The sequence below is a fragment of the Hyla sarda genome, chromosome 8, assembly GCF_029499605.1.
Source record: "Hyla sarda isolate aHylSar1 chromosome 8, aHylSar1.hap1, whole genome shotgun sequence".
Taxonomy (NCBI): Eukaryota; Metazoa; Chordata; class Amphibia; order Anura; family Hylidae; genus Hyla; species Hyla sarda.
The window spans coordinates 57,257,258-57,283,885 of record NC_079196.1 but is presented as its reverse complement, the minus strand read 5'-3'; the positions used below and the strand labels follow the sequence as shown (position 1 = coordinate 57,283,885).

Sequence of the window (26,628 nt, the reverse complement as noted above, 5' to 3'; positions counted from 1 at the left end):
TGTCCAGAAAAAAAAGGAAACAGATGGCAGTACATTTTGTTATTAAGATTAGCTGCCATCATCAAAGCAAATAAAGGTGAGAAGTGTTTATAAATGTACTAAGGCAAGGTTCAAAATGTGTTTCCTGCCCTCATGACTAAACCTGCTTGGGTATGGACTTTGGGGAAGATATAAAGCAGCTATTACACTAGGGGGGACCTAGAACATAAGAGACTTTCCAGTGAAAGCTCTGAGCGGGTAAGGAATTCTTTATTTAGCCATTAGTTATTTTTAGTTTAGTGATTTTTACCTACGATACCTACCTAGACATTTTATTTTCTTTCTAAGTCACAATACATGCAACGCAATGTATTTCTCATGACCCGTGGTCTCCAAACTGTGGCCCTCCAGGTATTGCAAAACTACAACTCCCAACATGCCCAGACAGCCAATGACTGGCCGGGTATGCTGGGGGTTGTAGTTTTGCAATTTCTGGAGGGCCACAGTTTGGAGACCACTGGTCAAGAGACAAAATGAATACATCTATCAATTCAGGGGCTGTATGGTGGCAGCATTGTTTGCTCTGCGGCATTGCACCCTGTATTAGAATAGAGACCCATATAATAGAAGTCAATGTAAATTGATAAGTGAACTTTATAGTTTATTCATGTGTATCATGGTGCTCTCTGATGGCTGTTGTCATTACAATGTGTAGCTCAAGCTGACAGTAGGGGGCAGGCTTCTAGATAGATAGATACAAGTAGAAAAAAAACGCAGCACACAAAGTGCAAAAAAAAAAAAGGGTTGTTTTATTCCATCCTCAGCAAGAAAAAGGTGATTTTTTTTCCCTCTTGCTGAGGATGGAATAAAAAAAAAATTTTTTGCACTGAAGACACTTTGTGTGCTGCCGTTTTTCTACTTGTTTTGAAGTTGGAGTTCCTAACCATGTGTGACTGCGTGCACCTTATTACTTCTGGGCATTAATTGAAGGATCTGCTGCTTCTCTGGAGTTCTAGATAGATAGATAGATATGAGATAGATAGATAGATAGATAGATTGGAGATAGATAGATATGAGATAGATAGATAGATAGATATGAGATAGATAGATATGAGATAGATAGATATGAGATGATAGATAGATAGATAGATAGATAGAAAGATATGAGATAGATATGAGATAGATATGAGATGATAGATAGATAGATAGAGAGATATGAGATAGACAGATGAGATAGATAGATAATAGATAGATAGATATGAGATAGATAGATAGATAGATAGATATGAGATAGATAGATAGATATGAGATAGATAGATATGAGATAGATATGAGATAGATAGATATGAGATAGATAAACAAATAAAAAGATAGATAGATAGACAGGCAATGGTGGTGTGAGACCACAGAAACGTAGTAATTGTATCTATGAAATAAAGCTACAACTTTTTATTGGATACGCTGGTCGCTGCAGTCAACCTCCTTTTTTATCTAGATAGATAGGTGTTGATAAAATGTAATTTACCATGTATATGTTGCACATGTGTTTTATATTATTCAGTATATAATACAGTAATATCCACCTATAATTGTCTTTTTCCTTTACCCACGAGGAGGAAGATGCTGTTCTGTTGTTTTATCCTGTTGGCTCTAATATTTACGATGGGCCATTCTGATTCTTGTGGTGAGTGATTATACAGTAAACCATATGGTAATGTTTCCAAGTGAAGACAATGATTGAACGTATCACCTGTATTCAGCTGAATGCACTGGTTTTGTAAAATAAAATGACCAGATTTGCTGCATTGTGAGGTGCCGACTCAGCAGCCTATAGAGATGACAAGATTAGTGATTATTTCATGGGCATTACATGGTTAAAATATTAGTAGCTGAGGTTAGTTTCCTGTCTACCCTTATCTCTCCTGGTATTATCAGTTCATCACTGGGAGAAATGTAATAAATAGTCATACACAGCAAATATATGTTTTCATCTTTAGCACTGTAATGTATTATTAATGTTTTAATATTCCTTGGTTTAATGAATAAGGCATTTACTATTGTATCTTGTTTTATCAGATAGTATTTCACATTATCAGAAGAAGCTGAATATTCTAAATCTTTTGTCATGCTGGGATCAGGAGAAAACAGGCAAAGTAGATGAATACTCGCACCATCTTATCAATAACAACCAACATAGGTACAGGAGCTGCAAGGATATCAAAGAGTCTGACAATAATGCCAAAGGTAAGTCCCAAAATGCGTAAATTTATTTATTTTGAAATTAATTAAAAATTGGATAGAAATTAACTAAAAATGTAATTATTTACAGAAATAATTTGATGCCTCAGAGAGGTACTATGGGACCTGCCCCTTGCACAACAAACATTTAAATACAATAAAAAACAAATACATTTTCAAATAGAAAATATCACTAGATACACATGATATCAGGACCAGGCTCACTGCATAAATATGATAACAAGACCAAACTAACTGCATAAATAAAATGACAGGAACAAGTAAACAGCATAGAAACATTAAAAGAAACAAATACACTGCATAGATACAATAACAGCCACAAGTACACTGCATAGATACGAACACAGCTACAAGTACACTGCATAGATACAATAACAGCCCCAAGTACACTGCATAGATACAAACACAGCTACAAGTACACTGCATATATACAATAAAAGCCACAAGTACACTGAATAGATACAAACACAGCTACAAGTACACTGCATAGATACAAACACAGCTACAAGTACACTGCATAGATACAAACACAGCTCCAAGTACACTGCATAGATACAATAACATCTACAAGTACACTGCATAGATACAAACACAGCTACAAGTACACTGCATAGATACAAACACAGCTACAAGTACACTGCATAGATACAAACACAGCTCCAAGTACACTGCATAGATACAATAACATCTACAAGTACACTGCATAGATACAAACACAGCTACAAGTACACTGCATAGATACAAACACAGCTACAAGTACACTGCATAGATACAAACACAGCTACAAGTACACTGCATATATACAATAACATCTACAAGTACACTGCATAGATACAAACACAGCTACAAGTACACTTGCCGGATCTTGTTGCCTTGTGCCAGAGAAAGCGTTTAGTGTTGTCCAAAGCCTGTGTTTCCAGACCTTCTGCTATTGACTACAAACCTTGCCGCCTGCCCCGACCTTCTGCTACGTCTGACCTTGCCTCTGCCTAGTCCTTCTGTCCCACGCCTTCTCAGCAGTCAGCGAGGTTGAGCCATTGCCGGTGGATACGACCTGGTTGCTACCGCCGCAGCAAGACCATCCCGCTTTGCGGCGGGCTCTGGTGAAAACCAGTAGCAACCTAGAACCGGTCCACCGACACGGTCCACGCCAATCCCTCGCTGACACAGCGGATCCACATCCAGCTAGCCGAATCCTAACACTTATACTGCCGTTAGAAAATCCTGTTATAGTCTATGGGATTTTTCTAATAGCCGTTTAAACCCGTTAAAGCCCGTTATTAATAGTGGCCGTTATTTTGTGACGGAAGATAGTAACAGGATTTTCTAATGGCCGTATAGGATTTTGTAACTGCCATTTTACAGCTGATCTTCAGACGGAACTTCCAACGGATCTTTAAATCGGAGTAATTTTGTAGTGTGAAAGAAGCCTTATTTACTTAACATTTTTTTTTTTACTATTAACACTACTATTTTTATAAGCATTCTTACTTCACAGCCTTCACACCTGCTTAAAACTTTTGCACAGTACTGCATGGACAGTACATATATTAATATGGAACATGTGAGATCATAACAAGGGGCAAACATGATTTAAAGGGGTTCTCCGGTGAAAACCTTTTTTCTTTTAAATCAACTGGTGTCAGAAAGTTAAACATATTTGTAAATTACTTCTATTAAAAAATCTTAATCCTTCCTGTACTTATTAGCTGCTGAATACTACAGAGGAAATTCTTTTCTATTTGGAATGCTCTCTGAGGACATCACGAGCACAGTTCTCTCTGCTGACGTTATTATAATAATAATAACGCTTTATTTATTTTTGTCCTTAGTGGAATTTGAACCCAAGTCCCCAGCACTGCAAGGCAGCAGTGCTAACCACTGAGCCACCATGCTGCCCTTAGAATACATCTGCTATGCATGGTTGCTAAACTGGACAGAGATGTCAGCAGAGAGCACTGTGCTCGTGATGTCATCAGTGTTCCAAAAAGAAAAGAATTTCCTCTGTAGCATTCAGTAGCTAATAAGTACTGGAAGGATTAAGATTTTTTAATAGAAGTAATTTACAAATATGTTTAACTTTCTGCCACCAGTTGATTTAAAAGAAAAAAGGTTTTCACCGGAGTACCCCTTTGAAGTTCTCTTTTTCAATGCCAAAATACAACAGGTAAGGGTATTACTATGGGGACTGCAGAGACTGCAGTAGTACCCATACCCTGGTGCTGAGGGCTGGCACCAGGCTATTCTGCTTTAGTATATAAAAGGGACTTGATGGTTGATTGATACCTTTGCCCACAGGGTTCACAATAAGTATATTTATATTTTAAAGGGGTACTCCGGTGAAAACCTTTTTTCTTTTAAGTCAACTGGTGGCAGAAAGTTAAACATATTTGTAAATTACTTCTATTAAAAAATCTTAATCCTTCCAGTACTTATTAGCTGCTGAATGCTACAGAGGAAATTCCTTTCTTTTTGGAACACTGATGACATCACGAGCACAGTGCTCTCTGCTGACATCTCTGTCCATTTTAGCAACAGATGTATGCTAAGGGCAGCATGGTGGCTCAGTGGTTAGCACTGCTGCCTTGCAGTGCTGGGGACTTGAGTTCAAATCCCATTAAGGACAACAATAAATAAAGCGTTATTATTATTATTATAATAACGTCAGCAGAGAGAACTGTGCTCGTGATGTCATCAGAGAGCATTCCAAAAAGAAAAGAATTTGCTCTGTAGTATTCAGCAGCTAATAAGTACAGGATGGATTAAGATTTTTAATAGAAGTAATTTACAAATATGTTTAACTTTCTGCCACCAGTTGATTTAAAAGAAAAAAGGTTTTCACCGGAGTACCCCTTTAAGGCTCCCTTTTCTCATATCTACTAACTTGCATTATCCTATGTTTGTGCATTGCTGAAACAGCACTCTGCAAATTGTCAGTGTATTTGCATTTGACATTATATATATATATATGTATATATATATATATATATATATATAAAACATATAAATTTATATATATATATATATATATATATATATATATATATATATATAAAATGACTACTATAAGTATTAGCACACACAGGCTAAGTCACAGAGAGAAGTCCAGAAGAAATCGCATTGAATGGGGTAAGCAATCTCATGCTGATTTACACACTCTGTCTGAAAATCAAGTTGTCATTCTTACGTACAGTATGGTGTATTTTTCATGTGGTGTATTATGTTGGTATAAAGATCCTTGCAGCAAATCCTATATATTTGTGGTAACAGATGGCATTTACACTTTAACAACTGAACATGGAATTACCTACCAAACATTTTGTGACATGACAACCAATGGAGGAGGCTGGACATTAGTTGCAAGTATTCATGAGAACAATATTAATGGGAAGTGCACAATCGGAGATCGCTGGACCAGTCAACAGGGAAACAATAAGAACAATCCTGAAGGAGATGGCAACTGGGCAAATTATGCCACATTTGGGTTCCCGAATGGAGCCACCAGTGATGACTACAAGGTAACTGTTACTTCACTATATCAAGATTTCCTAAACCGCTGCACCAATTTTTTACTTGGTAAGAAGAATTAAAATCAGGGTCACCCGTACTATCTACCTGTATATTCAAGTTAGTACAGGTGACCTTGCTGTCAGTTTCCCTCTAACTCCTTTAATACAAAGGGGCGTACCTGTACGCCCTCGTCCCACTCCCTTTCTATAACGCAGGGTCAGGAGCTGAAACCATGTCATCACCACGCTATCAACCGCCGGGACCCAAGGCTAAAACCCGGACATCACTGATCCTGGTGATGCCCGGCATTAACCCCCTAGATGCCGATATGTCTCGATAAGCTTAGAGGATGGGTGGAGGACCCTTACTTGCCTCCTCGCCCTCTGATCACTGCTAGGTTGCTCCAGGCAGTTCCAGCAGCCTGGAGCAATCGAGCACCTGTAACACTGACCAATGCTATGCTATGGCATAGCATTGAACAGTGCGTGCAATTCAAGGATTGCATGTAAAATGGGGACTATAAAATGGTGTAAAAAAGTTAATGAATCTGAATTAACCCCCTCCCTAACAAAAGTTTGAATCACCCCCTTTTCCCATTAAAAATAAAATAAGTAAACATAAACCTATGTCATATGGTTGCGTGCGTAAATGTCCGATCTATAAAAATTTTATGTTAATTAAACTGCACAGTCAATGGGGTTTATGTACAAAAATACCAAAGTCCAAAATTGTGTATTTTTGGTCACTTTGTATACCCTAAAAAAATGTAGAAAAAGTGATCATAAAAAGTCCCATTAAAACAAAAAATGGTACTGATAAAAACTCCAGATCATGGCACAAAAATGAGTCCTCATACAGCCCTGTATACAGAAAAATAAAAAAGCAATACAGGTCAGAAGAGGCCATTTTATTTTATTTTTTCGAAAATAATTTTTATCGAGGTTTTCAAATTATTACAACAGGGATAAAAATTGTCAAAAGCCTCGGACTGAGGCGTTAAACACCAAATACATTGTGGCCAAATAAAGGGCCAAGTTACTATTAACAGTATGCCAAACAACATAACAAAGAAAGTGTATAATAACATACAACAACTTAGTGGTAGGTTGATGATAAGCGCCCTTAAGGCAGATTGTCTATCTAGGGATATATATCTCCAGCAGAAAAATGAATAGGTAAGTATGAATTGAGGTGTCATATCAGTGCGAAGTCTACAGCAACTTGAGAATTTCTGATGACATAGTGCCATTATGTGGATGGTCATGTGCCATCCAGAGGCTGAGTTGGAACCTGGTGAGTAAGTAGTGTCTCAGATATATTAACAGTGCGACGATCGTACCCAACATTGCCAACGCTTCTGAAAAGACTGGAACAGGCCGGCTCCAAGTGCAATAATTTTTTCATAGGAGTAGGTCGTGTTGATCTTAGCAATTAATTGGTCTATGGTAGGTACTGAGGTGGTTTTCCAGTTACTAACTATTGCTATTTTTGCTAATATACAGATTATGTAGTAGAGGTCTCTCAAATGCTATAGGAATGAATGTAAGTGAAGGAATAGAAGAACAGACTGTGGTGACCACGGGGGGTCGTCTTCGAAGAGATCGCTAAGTAATTTATGGCAAGAAGTCCAGAAGGGGCCGATCACCTGACATTCCCATAAAATATGAAATAAGGTTCCCCGAGATCCACATCTGCGCCAACATAGACACGAGGTATTTGGGTAAATGGCAGACAGCCTATCTGGTGTGTAGCACCAGCGTAGTGTGGTTTTGAAAGCCGACTCTACATGCAAGGAATGTTGTAAGGCAGCGTGCGATGTCTTGAACACCCGTTGCCAATCCTCTGTTGAAAATACCAGGCCCAAGTCTCTCTCCCAATGTTTTAGTGGGTACGATTTGGGAAATGTGTTAGACCTCAATAGTTGGTAATACCAGGGTTTCAGACCCTTGGAGAGTGATTTTAACAGCTGAATAGCTGAGTAGTTCGGAGATACAGTGGATAAGTGTAGGCCAAATATAAAGTGTCGGATTTGTAGAAATCCATGGTGGGTAAATGGAAGGTGGTGGATAGTAGTTGGAAGTGTTTAAAGTATGGTCCGAGTGTAAATCTTTTAGTGTCGCCATACCTTGCGAAATCCAGTGTCTAATGTCTAAGTCAGGTGTTGTTGTTTGTAGAAGGGATAGCGGGAGGTCTTCCAGCAGGGCAATTCCTGAAGGTGATGTGTTTCTTACATATGTGACCCAAGCTGCGTAGGAAGCTTGTACTAGTGGGTTGTGTATAGGAGGGGGGGGGGGGAATCTTCCAGAATGGAGGATATAAAAGGTCCTTCACAAAAGAAGGAGCAACAGAGGAGTTTTCTATGTCTACCCATGGGGGGTCAGCAGGGCTGCCCCACCAACGCCTCAGCATTGAGACTAATGTAGCAATGTAATAAAAGTAGATATTAGGTGAGCCTAGGCCACCATTAAATTTGGTCTTCGTGATGATAGTGGACGATAGTCTCGGTCGTCCTCCTGCCCATATGAACGAGGATAAGAGTGAGTTAGCTTTAGAGAAGAAAGTAGAGGGGAGAGAGTTAAGAAGAGTGCGAAAGAGGTAAATAAATTTGGGTAGTAGGAACATCTTTGAAAGATGCCACTGTGCCAACCCAGGAGATATCTGAGGCAGTCATCCTGGTTCCTTCAGCGGCCACATCTGTCAGCAGCGGTTCATAGTTTGCGTTGTACAGTGATTTGTTCGGATAAGAGAGCTTTATGCCCAAGTATTGCAGATGGTCAGTTTTCCAGTCGAAGGTGTATGTCTCCTTAACCTGTTGGGGACGAAGGGCGTATGCATACGCCCTTGCGTCCTGGTACTTAAGGACGAAGGGCGTATCCATACGCCCGTGAGAATTTCGGTCCCTGCCGCGTGCCGCGCGGGGACCGGACCGGGGTGACTGCTGATATCGATCAGCAGGCACCCCACGCAAATGCCCAGGGGGGTCATCAGACCCCCCCCCATGTCGGCGATTGGCGCAAATCGCAAGTGAATTCACACTTGCGATTTGCGCCGATTCCTGGTCATTACGGGTCTAAGGTGACCTGGTGACCCGGAAAATAAGGGGGATCACGGTTGCCTAAGACACCTATGATCCCCCTGAAGGGATAGGAGTGAGGTGGCACAGGTTCCACCCCTCCTATCCCTGCTATTGGTCGTCAGAAGCAAGACCAATAGCAGATCGGGGGGGGGGGGGGGGGTTAACTTTCGTTTTCACTGTCCTGCCCACCCACAATAGGCTGGGCAGAATGGGGAAACGACAGAGGACCGGCGCCAAAGATCCACTTACCTGTCCGGAAGCAGCGGGCGACGGTGATCGGCGGGCGGCGACATCGTGAGGCAGAAGAGGACGGCTCCCTGGATCCTACGGAAGCCGGTAAGTTGCCTAGCAACATCTGGGGGGCTACAGTGGTCTCTAACCTGTAGCCCTCCAGATGTTGCAAAACTACAACTCCCAGCATGCCCAGAAAGCTGTTTGGGCATGCTGGAATATGTAGTTTTGCAACAGCTGGAGGACTGCAGTTTGAGACCACTATACAGTGGTCTCTAAACTGTATCCCTCCAGATCTTGCAAAACTACAACTCCTAGTATGCCCAAACAGCTCTTTGCTGTCTGGGCATGCTGGGATTTGTAGTTTTGCAACATCTGGAGGTTCACAGTTTGGAGATCACTGTGCAGTGGTCAATAAACTGTAGCCCTCCAGATGTTGCAAAACTGCAAATCCCAGCATGCCCAAACAGCTGTCTCAGCATGCTGGGAGTTGTAGTTGCGTACCTCCAGCTGTTGCATAACTACATCTCCCAGCATGCCCTTCGGCGATCAGTACATGCTGGGAGTTGTAGTTTTGCAACAGCTGGAGGCACACTGGTTGGAAAATACTGAGTTAGGTAACAGAACCTAAATGAAGGTTTTCCAAACAGTGTGCCTCCAGCTGTTGCAAAAGTACAACTCCCAGCAGGCACGGTCTGTCAGTACATGCTGGGAGTTGTAGTTTTGCAACAGCTGGAGGCACACTGGTTGGAAAATACTGAGTTAGGTAACAGAACCTAACCGAAGGTTTTACAACTAGTGTGCCTCCAGCTGTTTCAAAAGTACAACTCCCAGCATGCACGGTCTGTCAGTACATGCTAGGAGTTGTTGTCTTGCAACAGCTGGAGGCACACTGGTTGGAATATACTGAGTTAGGTAACAGAACTGAACTGAAGGTTTTCCAACCAGTGTGCCTCCAGCTGTTGCAAAAGTACAACTCCCAGCATGCACGGTCTGTCAGTACATGCTGGGAGTTGTAGTTTTGAAACAGCTGTAGGTTTGCCCCCCCCCCCCCCCCCCATGTGAATGTACAGGGTACATTCACACAGGCAGGTTTACAGTAAGTTTCCTGCTCCAAGTTTGGGCTGCGGCAAATTTTTCGCCACAGCGCCAACTCGTAGCGGGAAACTCACCGTAACACGCCAGTGCGAATGTACCCTAAAGACACTAGACTACACTAACACATAATAAAGGGTAAAACACTACATATACACCCCCTGACATTGTCCCCCCCCCCCCAATAAAAATGAAAAACATATTGTACGGCAGTGTTTCCAAAACGGAGCCTACAGCTGTTGCAAAACAACAACTCCCAGCATTTCTGAACAGCCACTGACTGGCCAGGCCTGCTGGGAGTTTAGCAACAACTGGAGGCATCCTGTTTGGGAATCACTGGCGTAGAATACCCCTATGTCCACCCCTATGCAATCCGTAATTTAGTCCTCAAATGCGCATGGAGCTCTCTCACTTCAGAGCCCTGTCGTATTTCAGGGAAACAGTTTAGGGCCACATATGGGGTATTTCCATACTCAGGAGCAATTGCACTACAAATTTTGGGGGGCTTTTTCTCCTTTTACCCCTTATGAAAAGAAAAGTTGGGGGCTACACCAGCCTGTTAGTTTAAAAAAAACTAAAAATGTTACACTAACATGCTGGTGTTGCTGACATAAATGCAAAAACATAAATACCCACATGTGACCCCATTTTGGAAACTACACCCCTCACGGAACGTGACAAGGGGTATAGTGCGCCTTAACACCCCACAGGTGTTTGACGAATTTTCATTAAATTTGGATGGGAAAATAAAAAAAAATGTTTTCACTAAAATGCTAGTGTTACCCTAAATTTTTCATTTTCACAACGGAAAATAGGAAAAAAGCCCCCCCATAATTTGTAACCCCATTTCTTCTGAGTATGAAAATACCCCATATGTGGATGTAAAGTGCTCTGCTGGCGCACTCCAATGCTCAGAAGAGAAGAGTGCCATTGGGATTTTGAAGAGAAAATTTGTCCAGAATTGAAGGCCACGTGTGTTTACAAAGCCCCCATAGTGCCAGAACAATGGACCCCCCACATGTGACCCCATTTTGGAAACTACACCCCTCATGTAATATATTAAGGGGTGCAGTGAGCATTTACTCCCCACAAATGTCTGACAGATTTTTGGAACAGTGGTCCGTGAAAATGAAAAATTACATTTTTCATTTGCACAGCCCACTGTTCCAAAGATCTGTCAAAAGCCAGTGGGGTGTAAATACTCACTGTACCCCTTATTAAATTCTGTGAGGGGTGTAGTTTGCTAAATTGGGTCACATGTGGCACCACGGGGGGCTTTGTAAACGCACATGGCCCCTGACTACCATTCCAAACGAATTCTCTTTCCAAAAGCTCAATGGCGCTCCTTCTCTTCTGAGCATTGTAGTGCGCCAGCAGAGCATTTTACGTCCTAACATGGGGTATTTCCATACTCAGAAGAGATGGGGTTACAAATTTTGGGGGGCATTTTCTCCCATTACCTTTTCTAAAAATGGTAAATTTGGGGAAAAAACTGCACTTTAGTGAAATTTTTTTTTCATTTACCCATCCGATTTTAACGAAAAGTCATCAAACACCTGTGAGGTGTTAAGGCTCACAGGACCCCTTGTTACGTGACTTGAGGGGTGTAGTTTCCAAAATGGTATGCCATGTGGGGTTTTCTGCTGTTCTGGCACCATAGGGGCTTTCTAAATGTGACATGCCCCCCAAAAACCATTTCAGCAAAATTCACTCTCCAAAATCCCATTGTTGCTCCTTCCCTACTGAGCCCTCTACTGCGCCCGCCGAACACTTGACATACTCATATGAGGTATTTCCTTAATCGAGAGAAATTGGGTTACAAATTTTGGGGGGCTTTTTCTCCTATTACCACTTGTAAAAATTCAAAAACTCGGTCTACAAGAACATACGAGTGTAAAAAATGAAGATTTTGAATTTTCTCCTTCACTTTGCTGCTATTCCTGTGAAACACCTAAAGGGTAAACAAACTTACTGAATGTTATTTTGGATACTTTGAGGGGTGCAGTTTTTATAATTGGGTCATTTGTGGGGTATTTCTAATTTGAAGTTCCTTCAAATCCACTTCAAAACTGAACTGGTCTGGTTTTGAAAATGTTGTGAAAAATTGGAAAATTGCTGCTGAACTTTGAAGCCCTCTGATGTCTTACAAAAGTAAAAACATGTCAACTTTATGATGGAAATATAAAGTAAAAATATTGTATATGTGAATCAATATATAATTTATTTGGAATGTCAATTTTACTTACAAGCAGAGAGCTTCAAAGTTAGAAAAATTGAAAATTTTCCAATTTTTCATAAAATTTTTGAATTTTTCACCAAGAAATTATGCAAGTATCGACGAAAATTTACCACTACCATAAAGTAGAATATGTCACGAAAAAACTATCTCGGAATCAAATTTATAAATAAAAGCATCCCAGAGTTATAAATGCTTAAAGTGACAGTGGTCGGATTTGCAAAAAATGCTCCCGTCCTTAGGGTCATAATGGGCTCCGTCCCCAAGGGGTTAAGGGATGACATCACGGTTGGGGGGATGTTGATTGGGAGGGCATGTTATGTGTTTTAGTCTCGTTAAGGTGGTAGTATGAGAGGGCGCCAAACTGTAAGATATTGTCCATAACCACTGGTAGCGAGGTGAGAGGGTTAGTAAGGGACAAGATCAAGTCATCAGCATATAGCGATATTGCGTGAGATTTGTCATTGATTTTGACACCGGAGATTAATTTATCCGAGCGAATGGTCTGAGCCAGGGGCTCCATGGACAATATGTACAGCAAAGGAAACAGGGGGCAACCCTGCCTAGAACTGTTCGTGATCACGAAGGGATCAGATAGGGAATCGTTCACCAAGACTCTGGCAGACGGGGTAAAGAGCAGATAATGCTCCAATTATGGGGCCGGTAAAGCCTATATGTTCCAATACCGAGAAGGCGCAGGACCACCTAAGGTGGTCGAACGCCTTCTCAGCATCAAATGCCACCAGTAAGGCGGGAAGTTTATGATGCTCAAGGTGGGACATCGCATTGAGCAGTCATCTGGTGTTGTCCGAAGCCTGGCCTCCAGCAACTAACCCAGCCTGATCCACGTTGATCAGCGAAGGGAGAACTAGAGAGAGACAGGACGGTATAAGTTTTGCTAAAATTTTGACATCCTGATTTAGGAGAGAGATTGGGTGGAAGTTTTGAGGCAGGTTGGGAGATTTGCCTGGTTTGGGCAAAGTGACAATGGTGGCTTGAAGATTTTCAACAGGCAAGGAGCTACGGGAGGTGGCAGACTGACAAAATTTTAATAGGTGGGGAGCTAGGAGGTCCCTAAATTTCTTATAATAGGAGTTGACAAATCCGTCAGGGCCAGGGGCCTTATCTGAAGGAAGGGATTTTATAGTATGCAATACTTCACCAATTGTGATAGGGTTATTGAGTTGGGCCAATTGTGGAGTAGACAGAGCGGGAAGGCACAGGCTGTCAAGGTAGTGTTGAGTAACTGCGGTTAGGTCTGGTGCTGTGGGAACAACCTCATGGAGGTTATACAAAACTTTTTGAACCCATTTGCTATGTCTGAGGGAGTGTGGAGTTTGCTATTTGTATCTGGGTGAATTAGATAAGGGATTCTGGACCTAAGTTGATGTTGTTTTGGGAGTAATATTTTGCTTGCAGCTTACGGTGCGACTTTTCATAGGACGAGAGCAGTAATCATCTCAAGTCCCGTCTGAGCATAGCCATGTCCTCTGCATGGGTCTTGGAGGGGGCAGTTTGGTTAAGGAGTTCAGCCTGGCGTAGGCTTTCCAGGACGTTCTCCATCTGTTGCCTATGCTGCTTCTTTAAGATGGAACCATATTTGATACAACAGCCTCTGATAACTGCTTTATGGCAGTTCCAAAGTAAAATCGGAATTTTTACAGCAAAATAGTCGGTTATGTCAGCAGTCAATTTGGTTGCGAATGTGGGGTTGGACCAGATAAACGGGTTGCTGTGCCATGAATAAGTGGGGGGGGGAGGGGGAGATACATTGTCTGTGAGTTGTAGGTTAATGCTGCGTGGTCAGACCATTTGATTGTGTCAATGCTAGATTTGATGAGTGTGGTAGAATTGATCTGTTAACTAAAAACATATCAATCCGGTAGTATGTGTTGTGCACTCCAGAGAAGAAAGTGTATTCTCTCTCAGAGGTGTGATGGATTCTCCAAATATCATAGAGTTCCTCAATCCATAAGAAGGTAGAAAGTGAGGATGAAGAAAGACGGGAAAAGAAAGTAGAGTTGAGAGAAGGTCACAGACAGTGTTGAAATCCCCACATATGAGCAGTGAAACCCAGGAAGTCTTGCGAACACGGCAAAGCAGGTGTCTCATAAACCTGAGTTGGCCCACATTAGGCACGTATAGAGATAAGACAGTGAGGCATTTGGTGTTGATGGTGAAGCGTAAAAGTGCATACCGACCATGTGGATCTGCTACGAAATCTTGTAACGTGAAGGAAACCTTGTTTTTGATGGTGATCAGAACGCAACAATGAGAAAAATGAGAATGAAAAATATGTGGATAAGCTGAATGTTGTATCCTATGGGCATCCTTGGCTGGGTGCATAAAATATCGCAGCCCAGTTGCTGCACCTCCCTCCAAAGATGCGAGAGCTTATGAGGCGCATTTAGACCATTGACATTCATGCTGGATACATTGATCACTATGACTTACTAGAAATATAAAAAGCATGCCATATACAGTAGTTAGGTGTCAGAATGGAGTAGACAGGACACATCTCCCAGCCAGCGTGCGCCTGATGATATGGCACCAGGTACATCAGTTAGAGACAAAACCACAGTTGTTGATGGAACACAGAACATAACATGCGTGCGCCCTTCAGCTAATCTAACTTGCGCGTTCTTGTGTGTCATCCAGCAAGTGCTCGCTCCCGCCGCCGTCTTCCTCCTCAGTGCACCTGCGCAATGCAGCGGGCAATCAGGTTAGTTCTCGATACTAGGTGCAGAGAGGAAGCGCGCTCTCTGCACCTAGCACTGCGCAGGCGCACTGAGGAGGAAGATGGCTGCGGGAGCGAGCACTTGCTGGATGACACACAGCAGCGCGCAGGTTAGATTAGCTGAAGGGCACATGCACTGGGACCTGTGTGTCAATCACACAGAGGTCCCAGTGCAGACATACGGGGTAGGCGTGGGGGTGGGCGTGGCATCGCGTACCTCACGCCACGCCTATCCGACCGTCTGTGGCTTTGAATAAAAGCCTTTTTTGCAGTCATGAAAGCCGACAAATTTCAGGTAAAAACATTGTCATACCCACCACCTGTACACAATACAAAGGCTGTGTGCAGGTTATTACACCAAAATGTCATGACAGTTGAGCTTTAAAATAGTCCCTTGAGCAGGGTGGCTAGCGGAGCTCTTCTAAACTGTGACCATCCGCCACGGCAGCCAGGCCACAGAAGAAGAGGCCATTTTTAAACGTACAAATTTTGGTGCAAAAATGTATAATTTTTTAACAGCAGTAAAACGAAATCAAACCTACATAAGGCTAGAATTAACATATATCCGGCGTCTTGCTTCGGCAAAACTGGGTGAAAATTGCCAGAAGTGCATTAGTTGGCATCAGTTGTGCATCATCTGGCATCCATTGTTTGTGATTGCTGGACGGGGGAACGCAGCAAGATGCACGAAATGTATTGCAGCTTTTATGTTCTCCTATGTGTTATCTTGTGTAGTTTAAGAAATAGCAATAATCTGTGTCTACCTGAGAATCCTGGTGCCACTGATTCTGCCTTATGGGTAATAGTTTTCCCCACTGTATAAATGTTCCCACTGTCTATTCAGAACCCAGGTTATTATGATATTGTTGCTGCTAATGTGGGCTTATGGCATGTCCCCAACAACACTCCGCTCCACCTGTGGAAGGACACAGCTCTTCTACGATATCGTACACAAAGCGGCTTCCTTACTGCCAGCGGAGGAAATCTCTTCTCTCTGTATAAGGTAACTGATAAAAACTTCCTATGAAATTCTTCTTGTATCTCAGATTTCAAGACCCAAATTTCAAATCTTATCCTCTCCTCTAATCCTCTCATCATGTCAAAAGTTTTGATCTGTTGGGGTGTTGGCGTGGAGACCCCCACCAAACCTGATGAAGCACTAGCTTAAGCATTTGCGGATTCTATTGTGATGGATTCTATAGTAAGTATAGTATAGTAATTCTATAGTAAGGAGCCGGTCTCCTGCAGTGAGGAGAGAAACAAGGAGAGAAGCATTTACCTGAGCGCTTCTCCCAGCTCAATCTAGTGATAAATGGGGGGTCTCAGCACCCAGACCAAAACAGATCAAAACTTTTGACAAATCTCTCTGACAGTGTCCCCAACCCAGTCCTCAAGCCCATCAACATTCTGGGTTTTTAGTTACTCGATTGGAGTAGAATTGGGAAAAATTTTAATCCTGGACTGTTGTTGGGCCTTGAGGACTGGGTTGGTGGACTGTGACATGTTAAAAGTTCATATTTTTATTATTTACATGAAGGTAACACTTTAACAAAACAATGTACATTAAATACCTTTTAGCCTGGACCATGACAAAGGTTTGCACATGTGTAACATTTTCTTATATATTCCGTATAAAACCAGATTGGTTTGTAGATATTTGACCACAGGACTCAAAGATTTATCCAGCCATATGAAACGGATGGCCTGTTCCCAGGATAGGCCTTCAATATTAGATTGACTGGGGTCCGGCTTTTGACATCCCACTGACCACCTGTTTGAATGGTCCGTGGCGCTTGTGTGAGTTCTACAGTGGCTTCTGTGTTTATTTCTACTTGTCTATAGTGTTTCCATTTACTTGAATGTACCTTGCAATATCACTACTAACAAAGGTGAGCAAATATAAACATTAAAAAGGCTGTAGAGCTGGATGAGCACCGAGACCCTTTCATACAGCTGATCAACAAGGGTATCGGGAGGTGGAACTCCACTGATCTAATAAGATAGGCCATCAATTTTATAAGGCTGGATAACACCTTTAAGTTATACAAATATATTGCATGTGTATGGCTTTAAAAAAAAGGGAAGAAGCAGTGGTTAAATATTATATTTCAGCAGAACATTATCTTTTCTCTTTTAGAAATATCCTGTAAAATATAATACTGGAAATTGTCCCACTGACAATGGACCCGCTGTTCCAGTAGTTTATGATCATGGGAATGCAGAGAAAACAGTCAGCCTCTATGGACCAAATGTAAAAGGTAAGGTTCTAATTTTTCATTATAAATAGAAGAGGTTTATTTATAAAGGGGTACTCTGGTGAAAAACAATTTTTTTTCATACCAACTGGCTCCAGAAAGTTAAACAGATCTGTAAATTATAATGCACAAATGTCAGAGCTCTACATAAAATAAGAGACCTAAACCGAGGATACTGCGTTGCACATACCCATGTGCCAAATATATATACTGATTAAAAAAATGGAAAAATAGCAGTCATACTAGGACTAGGAAGACAATTTAGAATAAGGCAGAAAAAATTGAGATAAATAAGAAAGAAAGGAAGTGTCTGATAATGAGATATAAAATATAATTACATTTATTGAATAATACTGTGAGGTCTGGGGCAGGGCCCTTGCCGCAGACAGCTCACTTAACCCCTTGACGACGCAGGACGTATATTTACGTCCTGCGCCGGCTCCCGCGATATGAAGCGGGATCGCTCCGCGATCCCGCATCATATCGCGTGGGTCCCAGCGCTAATCAACGTCCGGGACCCGCGGCTAATACCACACATAGCCGATCGCGGCGATGTGCGGTATTAACCCTTTAGAAGCGGCGGTCAAAGCTGACTGCCGCTTCTAAAGTGAAACTGAAAGTATCCCGGCTGCTCAGTTGGGCTGTTCGGGACCGCCGCGGTGAAATCGCGGCGTCCCGAACAGCTGATCGGACACCGGGAGGGCCCTTACCTGCCTCCTCGGTGTCCGATCGACAAATGACTGCTCCGTGCCTGAGATCCAGGCAGGAGCAGTCAAGCGCCGATAATGCTGATCACAGGCGTGTTAATACACGCCTGTGATCAGGATGAGAGATCAGTATGTGCAGTGTTATAGGTCCCTATGGGACCTATAACACTGCAAAAAAAAAGTAAAAAAAAAGTGTTAATAAAGGTCATTTAACCCCTTCCCTAATAAAAGTTTGAATCACCCCCCTTTTCCCATAAAAAAAATAAAACAGTGTAAAAAAAAAAAAAATAAACATATATGGTATCGCCGCGTGCGTAAATGTCCGAACTATAAAAATATATCATTAATTAAGCCGTACGGTCAATGGCGTACGCGCAAAAAAATTCCAAAGTCCAAAAAAGCGTATTTTGGTAACTTTTTATAACATTAAAAAATGAATAAAAAGTGATCAAAAAGTCAGATCAAAACAAAAATCATACCAATAAAAACTTCAGATCACGGCACAAAAAATGAGTTATCATACCGCCCTGTACGTGGAAAAATAAAAAAGTTATAGGGGTCAGAAGATGACATTTTTAAACGTATAAATTTTCCTGCATGTAGTTATGATTTTTTCCAGAAGTGCGACAAAATCAAACCTATATAAGTAGGGTATCATTTTAACCGTATGGACCTACAGAATAATGATAAGGTGTAATTTTTACAGAAATATGCACTGCGTAGAAACGGAAGCCCCAAAAGTTACAAAATGGCGTTTTTTTTTCGATTTTGTCTCACAATGATTTTTTTTTCCGTTTCGCCGTGCATTTTTGGGTAAAATGACTAATGTCACTGCAAAGTAGAATTGGTGACGCAAAAAATAAGCCATAATATGGATTTTTAGGTGGAAAATTGAAAGGGTTATGATTTTTAAAAGGTAAGGAGGAAAAAACGAAAGTGCAAAAATGGAAAAACCCTGAGTCCTTAAGGGGTTAAATAGAATGGTAAAAGTTAGTTATAAACATTTAAAACATGACGTTAAAATAGTATTGCACTTAAACAGTGGGACAATGGTGGGGGTTTATAGTCCAATGTATGTAATAGGATATGTCCAATAAACAGTTTACGTGGAATTTATTGAGTGTAAAAACAGATTGTGTATATAGATGCAAAAAATTGCCTAATGAGCTCAGAATATAAAAATATGGACATATAAAAGTATTATGGCCTAAATATTTGCCGTATTAAAAAAGAATATTATGGATATAGACAAGGGGGAAATAAATGGATAAAACTGAAACATGGATAATAAGATTATTTATAAAAAATATTTCTATAAAAAGCCAAATAATTCTAATTCTGCATTGAGGCCTTTAGGTTCAAGGCTACCAAACTTGTGGATTTTTCTCGATTCTGCTTTAGACATTTGGAGTACATAATTACCTCCTCTCCAATTTCTTGTGACTGTCTGGATGGCTGCAAAGGTGAGGTCTGACGGGTCTGAGTTGTGATATTTATGAAAGTGGTCCGACGGGGAGCTTATCTTGTAGCAATAAGTGCCAATTTTTGGAGCAAATATGTCTGAGTTTTTTGTAGTCTTGGTTAAACGGAAGGATCAAGCGGGTTTTATTGTCAGCGTTTGGTGATCTAGTCTGTTCTTTAAAAAATTCATTTCTGTCTAATTTTTCAACTTTTTCTTTTGAGGTTATGAGGGTTTTGGTGGGATAGTTTTTAGCTTCAAATTTTTTGGTGAGGTCTTGCTCCTCTAACTGATACTGGTCCTCATTGGTACAGTTCCTTTTCAACCTCCTGTATTGGCTGATAGGGTTATTGAGCAGCCATCTGGGTAAGTGGCAGCTTGAGAAGAGTATAAAGCTATTCCGTGCTGTTGGTTTGGTGAAGGTGCTGCAGACTAATTTAGTTGGAGTGGAGGTGACTAGGAGATCTAAACATTCAACGCATGTGTTACTTATGTGTGGGGTAAAATTTAAGTTCCAAGTGTTGTAGTAAATTTGAGTAGCTGTATTAGTCCAGTGATGCAGATGCAAATAAAAAAAAATTGCAGTATCTTGTAATACCTTTTTTATTGGACTAACAGAATTTAGTAGAGACAAGCTTTCGGGATTCCTCCCTATATCAAGTCCAAAACAAATCTAAGCTCACAAGCAGAAGACACAGGTTACATCTCACAAATATGCAGGGGTTAAAGGGGTTATCCAGGAAAAAACTTTTTTATATATATATATCAACTGGCTCCAGAAAGTTAAACAGATTTGTAAATTACTTCTATTAAAAAAACCTTAATCCTTTCAGTACTTATGAGCTTCTGAAGTTGAGTTGTTCTTTTCTGTCTAAGTGCTCTCTGATGACACGTGTCTCGGGAACCGCCCAGTTTAGAAGAGGTTTGCTATGGGGATTTGCTTCTAAACTGGGCGGTACCCGAGACACGTGTCATCAGAGAGCACTTATACACAAAAGAACAACCTTAACTTCAGAAGCTCATAAGTACTGAAAGGATTAAGATTTTTTAATAGAAGTAATTTACAAATCTGTTTAACTTTCTGGAGCCAGTTGATTTATAAAAAAAAGTTTTTTCCTGGATAACCCCTTTAAGACAATAGATTTGGAGAATTCACGCTAAGATGGGGCATAAATTGTCCAGCTATAGGAGCATAGACTAAATAGATAAGGATGAGAAAAAGGGGGAGGTAGGGGGGAGCAGGGGAGAGATTGGTAATTAAGCAGGACAAAGTGAGATGCAAAAGAGAATACAGTACAGTACAGGTTATAAGAAATTTTGATAATGTGATAAGAAGCTCAAATCCACATTGAGTCCTCTGTTTTTCGAGTCAAACAGGGGACTCAGAAAGGTATTACAAGATACTGCAACATTTTTTTGATTTGTCGTTCCAAGTGTTAACATTTAAATTACCAATAAATGAGTTGAGATCTTCCATGGGACCATTCCAAATTAAAAAAATATAATCTATATAGTGACACCAGAGTACCAGGCCTGCACCAAGCTTAGGGGTTATATTACTGTGTTCCCAATGGGACATGAATAAGTTATTATAGCTTGGTGCGAACCTGGTACCCATGGCCGTGCCATTGGTTTGCAGATAAAAGTCTCCCTCGAAATAAAAATAATTGTGTGTTAAAATGTATTCAATCGCCTCTAGGATGAAAGTTATCTGTTCAGGTTAAATATTAGCTTTAAAAAGGTGGTGTTCAACTGCAGATAGCCCTAAATTGTGTTTGATGTCAGTGTAAAGGGAGCTGACATCTAAAGTGGCTAGTATGTATTTCGAATCCCAAGGAAACTGTTCAATTAATTGTACGATCTGGGTTGTGTCCCTCAAATAGTATGGAGTAGTTTGTACATGGGGTTGGAGAAATGTATCTATGTATTGGACAAGTTGGATGTGAGTGAGCCTATGCCAGATATGACTGGTCGGCCTGGGGGGGGGGGGGTGTTGGGTTTTTGTGTATTTTCGGGATGCAATAAAAAACTGGTAATCGCTCCTGTGTGCTCAAGATGAACCTGGCTTCTTTCTCTGTTAGGATCGCTTGCTCTTGGGCACTTGGGAAATTATCTTAAGCTCGCTGTAAAAAAGAGGTAATGGGTCACTGTTAAGTTTTCCATATGTATTAGGATCTGATAATTGTTTTAAACATTCTGCGTTGTAATACGATGCATTTAGTAAAACTATTCCTCTCCCTTTGTCTGCTGGTCAAAAGGTAATACGTGCATTTTTTTGTAATTCTGAAATGGCCATTCTTTCTTTATAAGTTAAATTGGATTTGTTTATCTGTCTGGTTGGGAGTTGAGATAAATTGCATTCAACAGCATGTTTGAAGGCAATAAAAGCTGGTCCAGCTTCTTGCCTGGGATAAAAATTGAATTTAAGGGAGCAATTGGTATCTGGTAGTTTCGGTAGAAGAGGATGCTTAATAAAATATTTTTAAGACATAATTGTCTGATATACTTCTCGATCCCAATATAAGCATTAAACTTATCCAATGGATGCGATGGGGCAAATTTTAGGCCTTTATTTAATAAAGAGGTTTGAGCTGGGGTAAGGTTATGTTCACTTAACTTTATGATGGCACTGGGCTCTATTGTAATTTTCCTATCTTGGATTTTTTCATCTAACCCTCTTTTTTTTGGGGGGGGGGGGGGGGGGGGTGGAAGATTGATTGATGGGGTGTTGGAGAGGGGTGTTAGTGGTACTGAGTGTATATCTGCCGTGATGGTGTGTTTTTTTATTGTGTGAGGCAGTGTTTGATTTTGGTGCGGGATTGTGGGGGTAGTGAGTGGGGTGGTTAGTAGAGGAGGGAGTCTTTGTGTGGGCTGGAGGGGTGGTTGTGTAGACTGGAAAGGTGGTTGGGGATGAGATGTGTGTAAAGATTTCCTTCTGTAATGATTTGAATGGTAGGTTGCCTGATTGCTCCTCCAAGGTGGAAGGTAAGGGTAATTGGGTTTGTTGTTTTGCCATGGTGAGTGTTGTGGATATGGATGGTGAGTGTGATTGGGTTTGTTGTTTCTCCAAGGAGAATGATGTGGGTGTGAGTGGTATGCTTGCTTGGGTCTGTTGGTCCTCCAAGCGGAATGGTGTGGATGTGTAGGTTGATCTAAAAAAGAAGAAGTGTTGGGCTCTGTGAGTGGTGCATATCTATTTTGTTTTGGAATGGTGTAGGTGAATTGTTTGTCGGATGTATGTATGTTGGATTTTGGGTTGTTAGAAAGCCATATTAATTTCTTTGATTTGCACTGGATGATGTCATTTTCTAGTTTATCTAATTTCACACAGATGTTGTTCTGGTATTTTAAGTACATCTCATTTTTATAAAATTTTGAAAGTTGGTCTTTGATAGAGCCAATCATATTCTTCCAGCATTTGTTACCTTCTTTCTATAATCAATTGCATTAGGATGCGTGACGGTTCTTTTACAGAATCATACAATTTTTTATCAAACTCCAGATTGCAGAGGTCTGATGCTGGTGACTTATGCAGAGTTAAACCTTTAGGTATAATATCCAAAGTAAGACTCTTGATTTCCCACTGCTGTGTTAACCTTTTAAAGGAGGTATTCTCTAGTTTTCTAAAAATAGTGGACATATCTAAGTCTGTTTGTTGGTTTTCTGTAGTTACTTTTTTGGGGGACTACAGCATCGTTCCTAAATTGGAAATTATCTATAGTTCGCTTTTTGGAGTCTAAGTGATTCCAGATGTCCATAATGAAAAATCTGAGTGAGAGAGGGGACAGAGAATTTTACGGAGCACTAGCACCGTGGGTAAAACAAGGAATATTATGTACAAGTTGTGGGAGCTCTACGTAAAATATAAGAGACCTAAACTGAGGATACTGCGTTGCACATACCCATGTGCCAAATATATACTGATTTAAAAAAAATGGAAAAATAGCAGTCCTACTAGGCTAGGAAGAAAATTTAGAATAAGATCTGTAAATGACTATTAAAAAATCTTAATCATTCCAGTACTTATCAGCTGATGAAGTTGAGTTGTTCTTTTCTGTCTGATAACAGTGCTCTCTACTGAAACCTCTGTCTGTCTGAGGAACTGTCCGGAGCAGGAGAGGTTTGCTATGGGCATTTGCTCCTACTCTGGCCAGTTACCGAGAGAGACAAAGGTGTCAGCAGAGAGCACTGTTGTCAGACAGAAAAGAAGAACTTAACTTAAGCAGCTGATAAGTATTGAAAGGATTAATAATTTTTAATAGAAGTAATTTTCAAATCTGTTTAACTTTCTGGAGCCAGTTCATATGAAAACATTTTCACAGGAAAACCCCTTTAACTTTATTCTCAAACCTGGGACATTGCACCTGTTCTACTCACTGAAAGCACTCTTATCCAATGTCCATATGAAGAGCAAAGAGTGGGACTAACATGACAATCTTGAGTACTGTGCAGCTTTTTTTTTTTTTTTTTTTACCACAATTGCTATACACATAGGATGAGATTCATCAAACCTATGCAGAGGAAAAGTTGACTAGTTTCCCATAGCAACCAATCAGGTAATTTCTTTCATTTTTGAAAAGGTCTTTGAAAAACAAAAGTAGTAATCTGATTGGTTGGGCAACTGGATATTTTCTCAGCACAGGTCTTGATGAATTTCCCCCCATGGTGCGTGCAATCTTGGTGGATGCCAGTAGCAGGTAACAGCTGTTTTACTATATATACTATCGCTGCATCAGACCACGCTTATGGCAATACTACATTACTTAACAGCACATAATACTAATTTTTTTTTTCATAGACACTGTATAATGTATATTAAACTATAATTCTATTGTGAACATACTCTCATTCACAGGTGTTGTCACTGGTGGTTTTATCCAATTTCGAGTTTTCAATGCTGAAAAAGCAGCAATAGCGTTATGTGCTGGAATTAAAGTGAATGGACTTTGTCATTCAGAACATGTAAGTTAGAGTATTGTCTGTTGAAAAGTTTTATACTCTTTACTAGCACAAAAAAAGGATTTTGTTCATTGATAGCTAGTCTTATGGACTGTAACATACAGGGAATATTTACAGACAGTTTTTACATTTCTGTAAGAATGGAATATATATTAAGTCTGTAATGCTAATACTCCTTTAATATATCGAACTATATGAAGAATTACTACAGATTGTAAGTAACAAATGTGACTTCCAACCAAAATTCTATAAACTGAATATAGGTGACAAGTTTATTGGTGGTGGTCAGATCACTGGGACCCCCATGATGATGAGATTGGAGGTCTGTTGTCACACCAGTGAACGGAGATGCAGCATGCATGTTTGACCACCACTCCATTCACTCTCTGTGGGACTTTTAAACATGGCCAACAGAGGAAGTCCCATAGACAGGGAGAAGAGCAGCGGCTAACCCAGCGCACTGCCACTTCATTCCCTCACTTTCTACAGCAATGTCAATGCCAGTTTATTATGTGTGTTCTAGCAGGCATCTATCTATCTATCTATCTCCTTATTTATTTATCTACTGTGGGCTTTCTTATAGTATGCATAGGCAGAGGAAGGGACAATAAGGACAGTTGATCTCATATCTCTCCTTGTATAATACAGGCCTGTATTGGAGGTGGTGGATATTTTGAAGAAGCTAGTCCCAAGCAATGTGGAGACTTTACATCTTTAGATTGGAGTGGTGTTGGAACACACACTGGATGGAGCGCTAGCAAGGCTTTAATAGAATCTTCTGTACTTATCTTTTACCAATGAGTTTTCTGATTGTCAGACTGATTGATGCCTCGCCATCCTAGTCCTTGCAGACGCTGTTCATCTATCGAGCTAACTGCAGGTGACTTGGCATCCCCATGGCTCCAACACTTCCACGTGGACGCCATTTGGTACTGCCCTAACTTTATGGTAGGATTATCATCTTGTGGGTGACCATATATGAGTTCCCTCATATCAAGGCTCATCTGTATCAGTCTCAATCAAGTGACTGATGTTATGTACTTGTGCACCGACCGCCCTGCACACATACACCTGCCGCACCAGCTAGAGGTCTGCATATTCCCAATATCTGCCTACAAGAAGGAACATAATCTTTGGACCATTACCTACATTTTAAATAAAGTCTACCTGGGCCTCTCTATCTAAGCATACCAGGGAATTATCTATACCTCTGTCTGTCGTATCACAACAGGATTATTACTCAGTGAGATAAGTGACAGGAGAAACTATACTCCTGCCTCCTATGCACTTGTCCCTGAAGAGTTGTGCCGCTTTGAAATGCGCTGCAACGGAACGTGTAGGAGATATGTGGCTTGATTTTTACTAATATTGTATGTAATCACTGTACAAAATATAGATGTGCTTACAAATTCTATACTCACCGAATATTTTGCAGAGGTTTTCTACAAACCAGCTAGTTAATTACTAGTGGCTTGCTATACACACTGCACCCGGTGCCTCCATTCCCTCCGTAACCAGGGAGAGATAGGAGGTTCCTGTTGCAGGTTGGCGTTCTCTAGGAAGGCCTCCCTGCAGTAACAGGTAGTGGGTCCTAAGGGACTAGAAGGGCCAGTATAGCCTAACCCTAGTAACAGACCCAGTATCTAGGATCAGTTGTGTTTGTGAAAAATATAACTTTTTGTATCAATTTTTGATATTTTCTAATACACGTGTGCCTATATTTTAATTGCATACCAATAAAAGTGTGTTTTTATGACCTAAGTGTTATTCCTACTGTATTGTCAGACCATAATAAAATATAATTAAAAAGCTATTATTTTCCCAGGCCGGCTGAAGAGAGGCAAGGGCTTAGTACCGCAGCGCTGAGGCACGGGTCCTGCACATTCCCCGGCTGTGGGAATCCAAGGCATCAACTTTTGACCTCTATAAAAACCAAATACGGTTTTCATAAAGATGCAATTAACATATGGTTTTGTCAGTTTTTGTGGAAAAAAATAGATAAAAACATGATGTGAATGTAGCCTTTAACTGACATTTTCTGTCATGTCAGGAGGGGATAGAGTGCAGCCCTAGTCTTGCCCACACCCTCTTTCCCTGTCTACTTGCGTACCCGTTCTAAACAACG

At 40.8% G+C, this 26,628-nt stretch overlaps 1 protein-coding gene across 3 annotated transcripts; it reads left to right on the top strand.

Moving 5' to 3' along the window:
• On the top strand, positions 1-26,301 carry LOC130283914 (intelectin-1-like). 3 transcript variants are annotated; one of them, XM_056533651.1, is made up of 8 exons: positions 1-76; positions 1,593-1,663; positions 2,056-2,223; positions 5,509-5,756; positions 15,968-16,126; positions 17,261-17,381; positions 24,400-24,506; positions 25,152-26,300. In XM_056533651.1, exons 2-8 carry the CDS (start codon positions 1,600-1,602, stop codon positions 25,302-25,304), a joined length of 1,020 nt encoding a protein of 339 aa, XP_056389626.1. In that variant the 5' UTR covers positions 1-76; positions 1,593-1,599; the 3' UTR covers positions 25,305-26,300. The 3 variants fall into 3 exon arrangements, with proteins under 3 accessions (XP_056389626.1, XP_056389625.1, XP_056389627.1); XM_056533650.1 differs by lacking the exon at positions 1-76 and adding an exon at positions 181-237; XM_056533652.1 differs by lacking the exon at positions 1-76 and adding an exon at positions 217-237 and having other exon boundaries at positions 1,596-1,663; positions 25,152-26,301.
• The last annotated feature ends 327 nt before the right edge of the window (positions 26,302-26,628 follow it).

What these genes read in the sequence shown, in the direction of transcription:
- LOC130283914 (XM_056533652.1), top strand. Translation starts at nt 1,600, where the DNA reads ATGCTGTTCTGTTGTTTTATCCTGTTGGCTCTAATATTTACGATGGGC. An exon ending in GGGCCATTCTGATTCTTGTG is followed by an intron (nt 1,664 to 2,055) that starts GTGAGTGATTAT and finishes TTGTTTTATCAG; the next exon opens with ATAGTATTTCACATTATCAG. An exon ending in CTATGGACCAAATGTAAAAG is followed by an intron (nt 17,382 to 24,399) that starts GTAAGGTTCTAA and finishes TCTCATTCACAG; the next exon opens with GTGTTGTCACTGGTGGTTTT.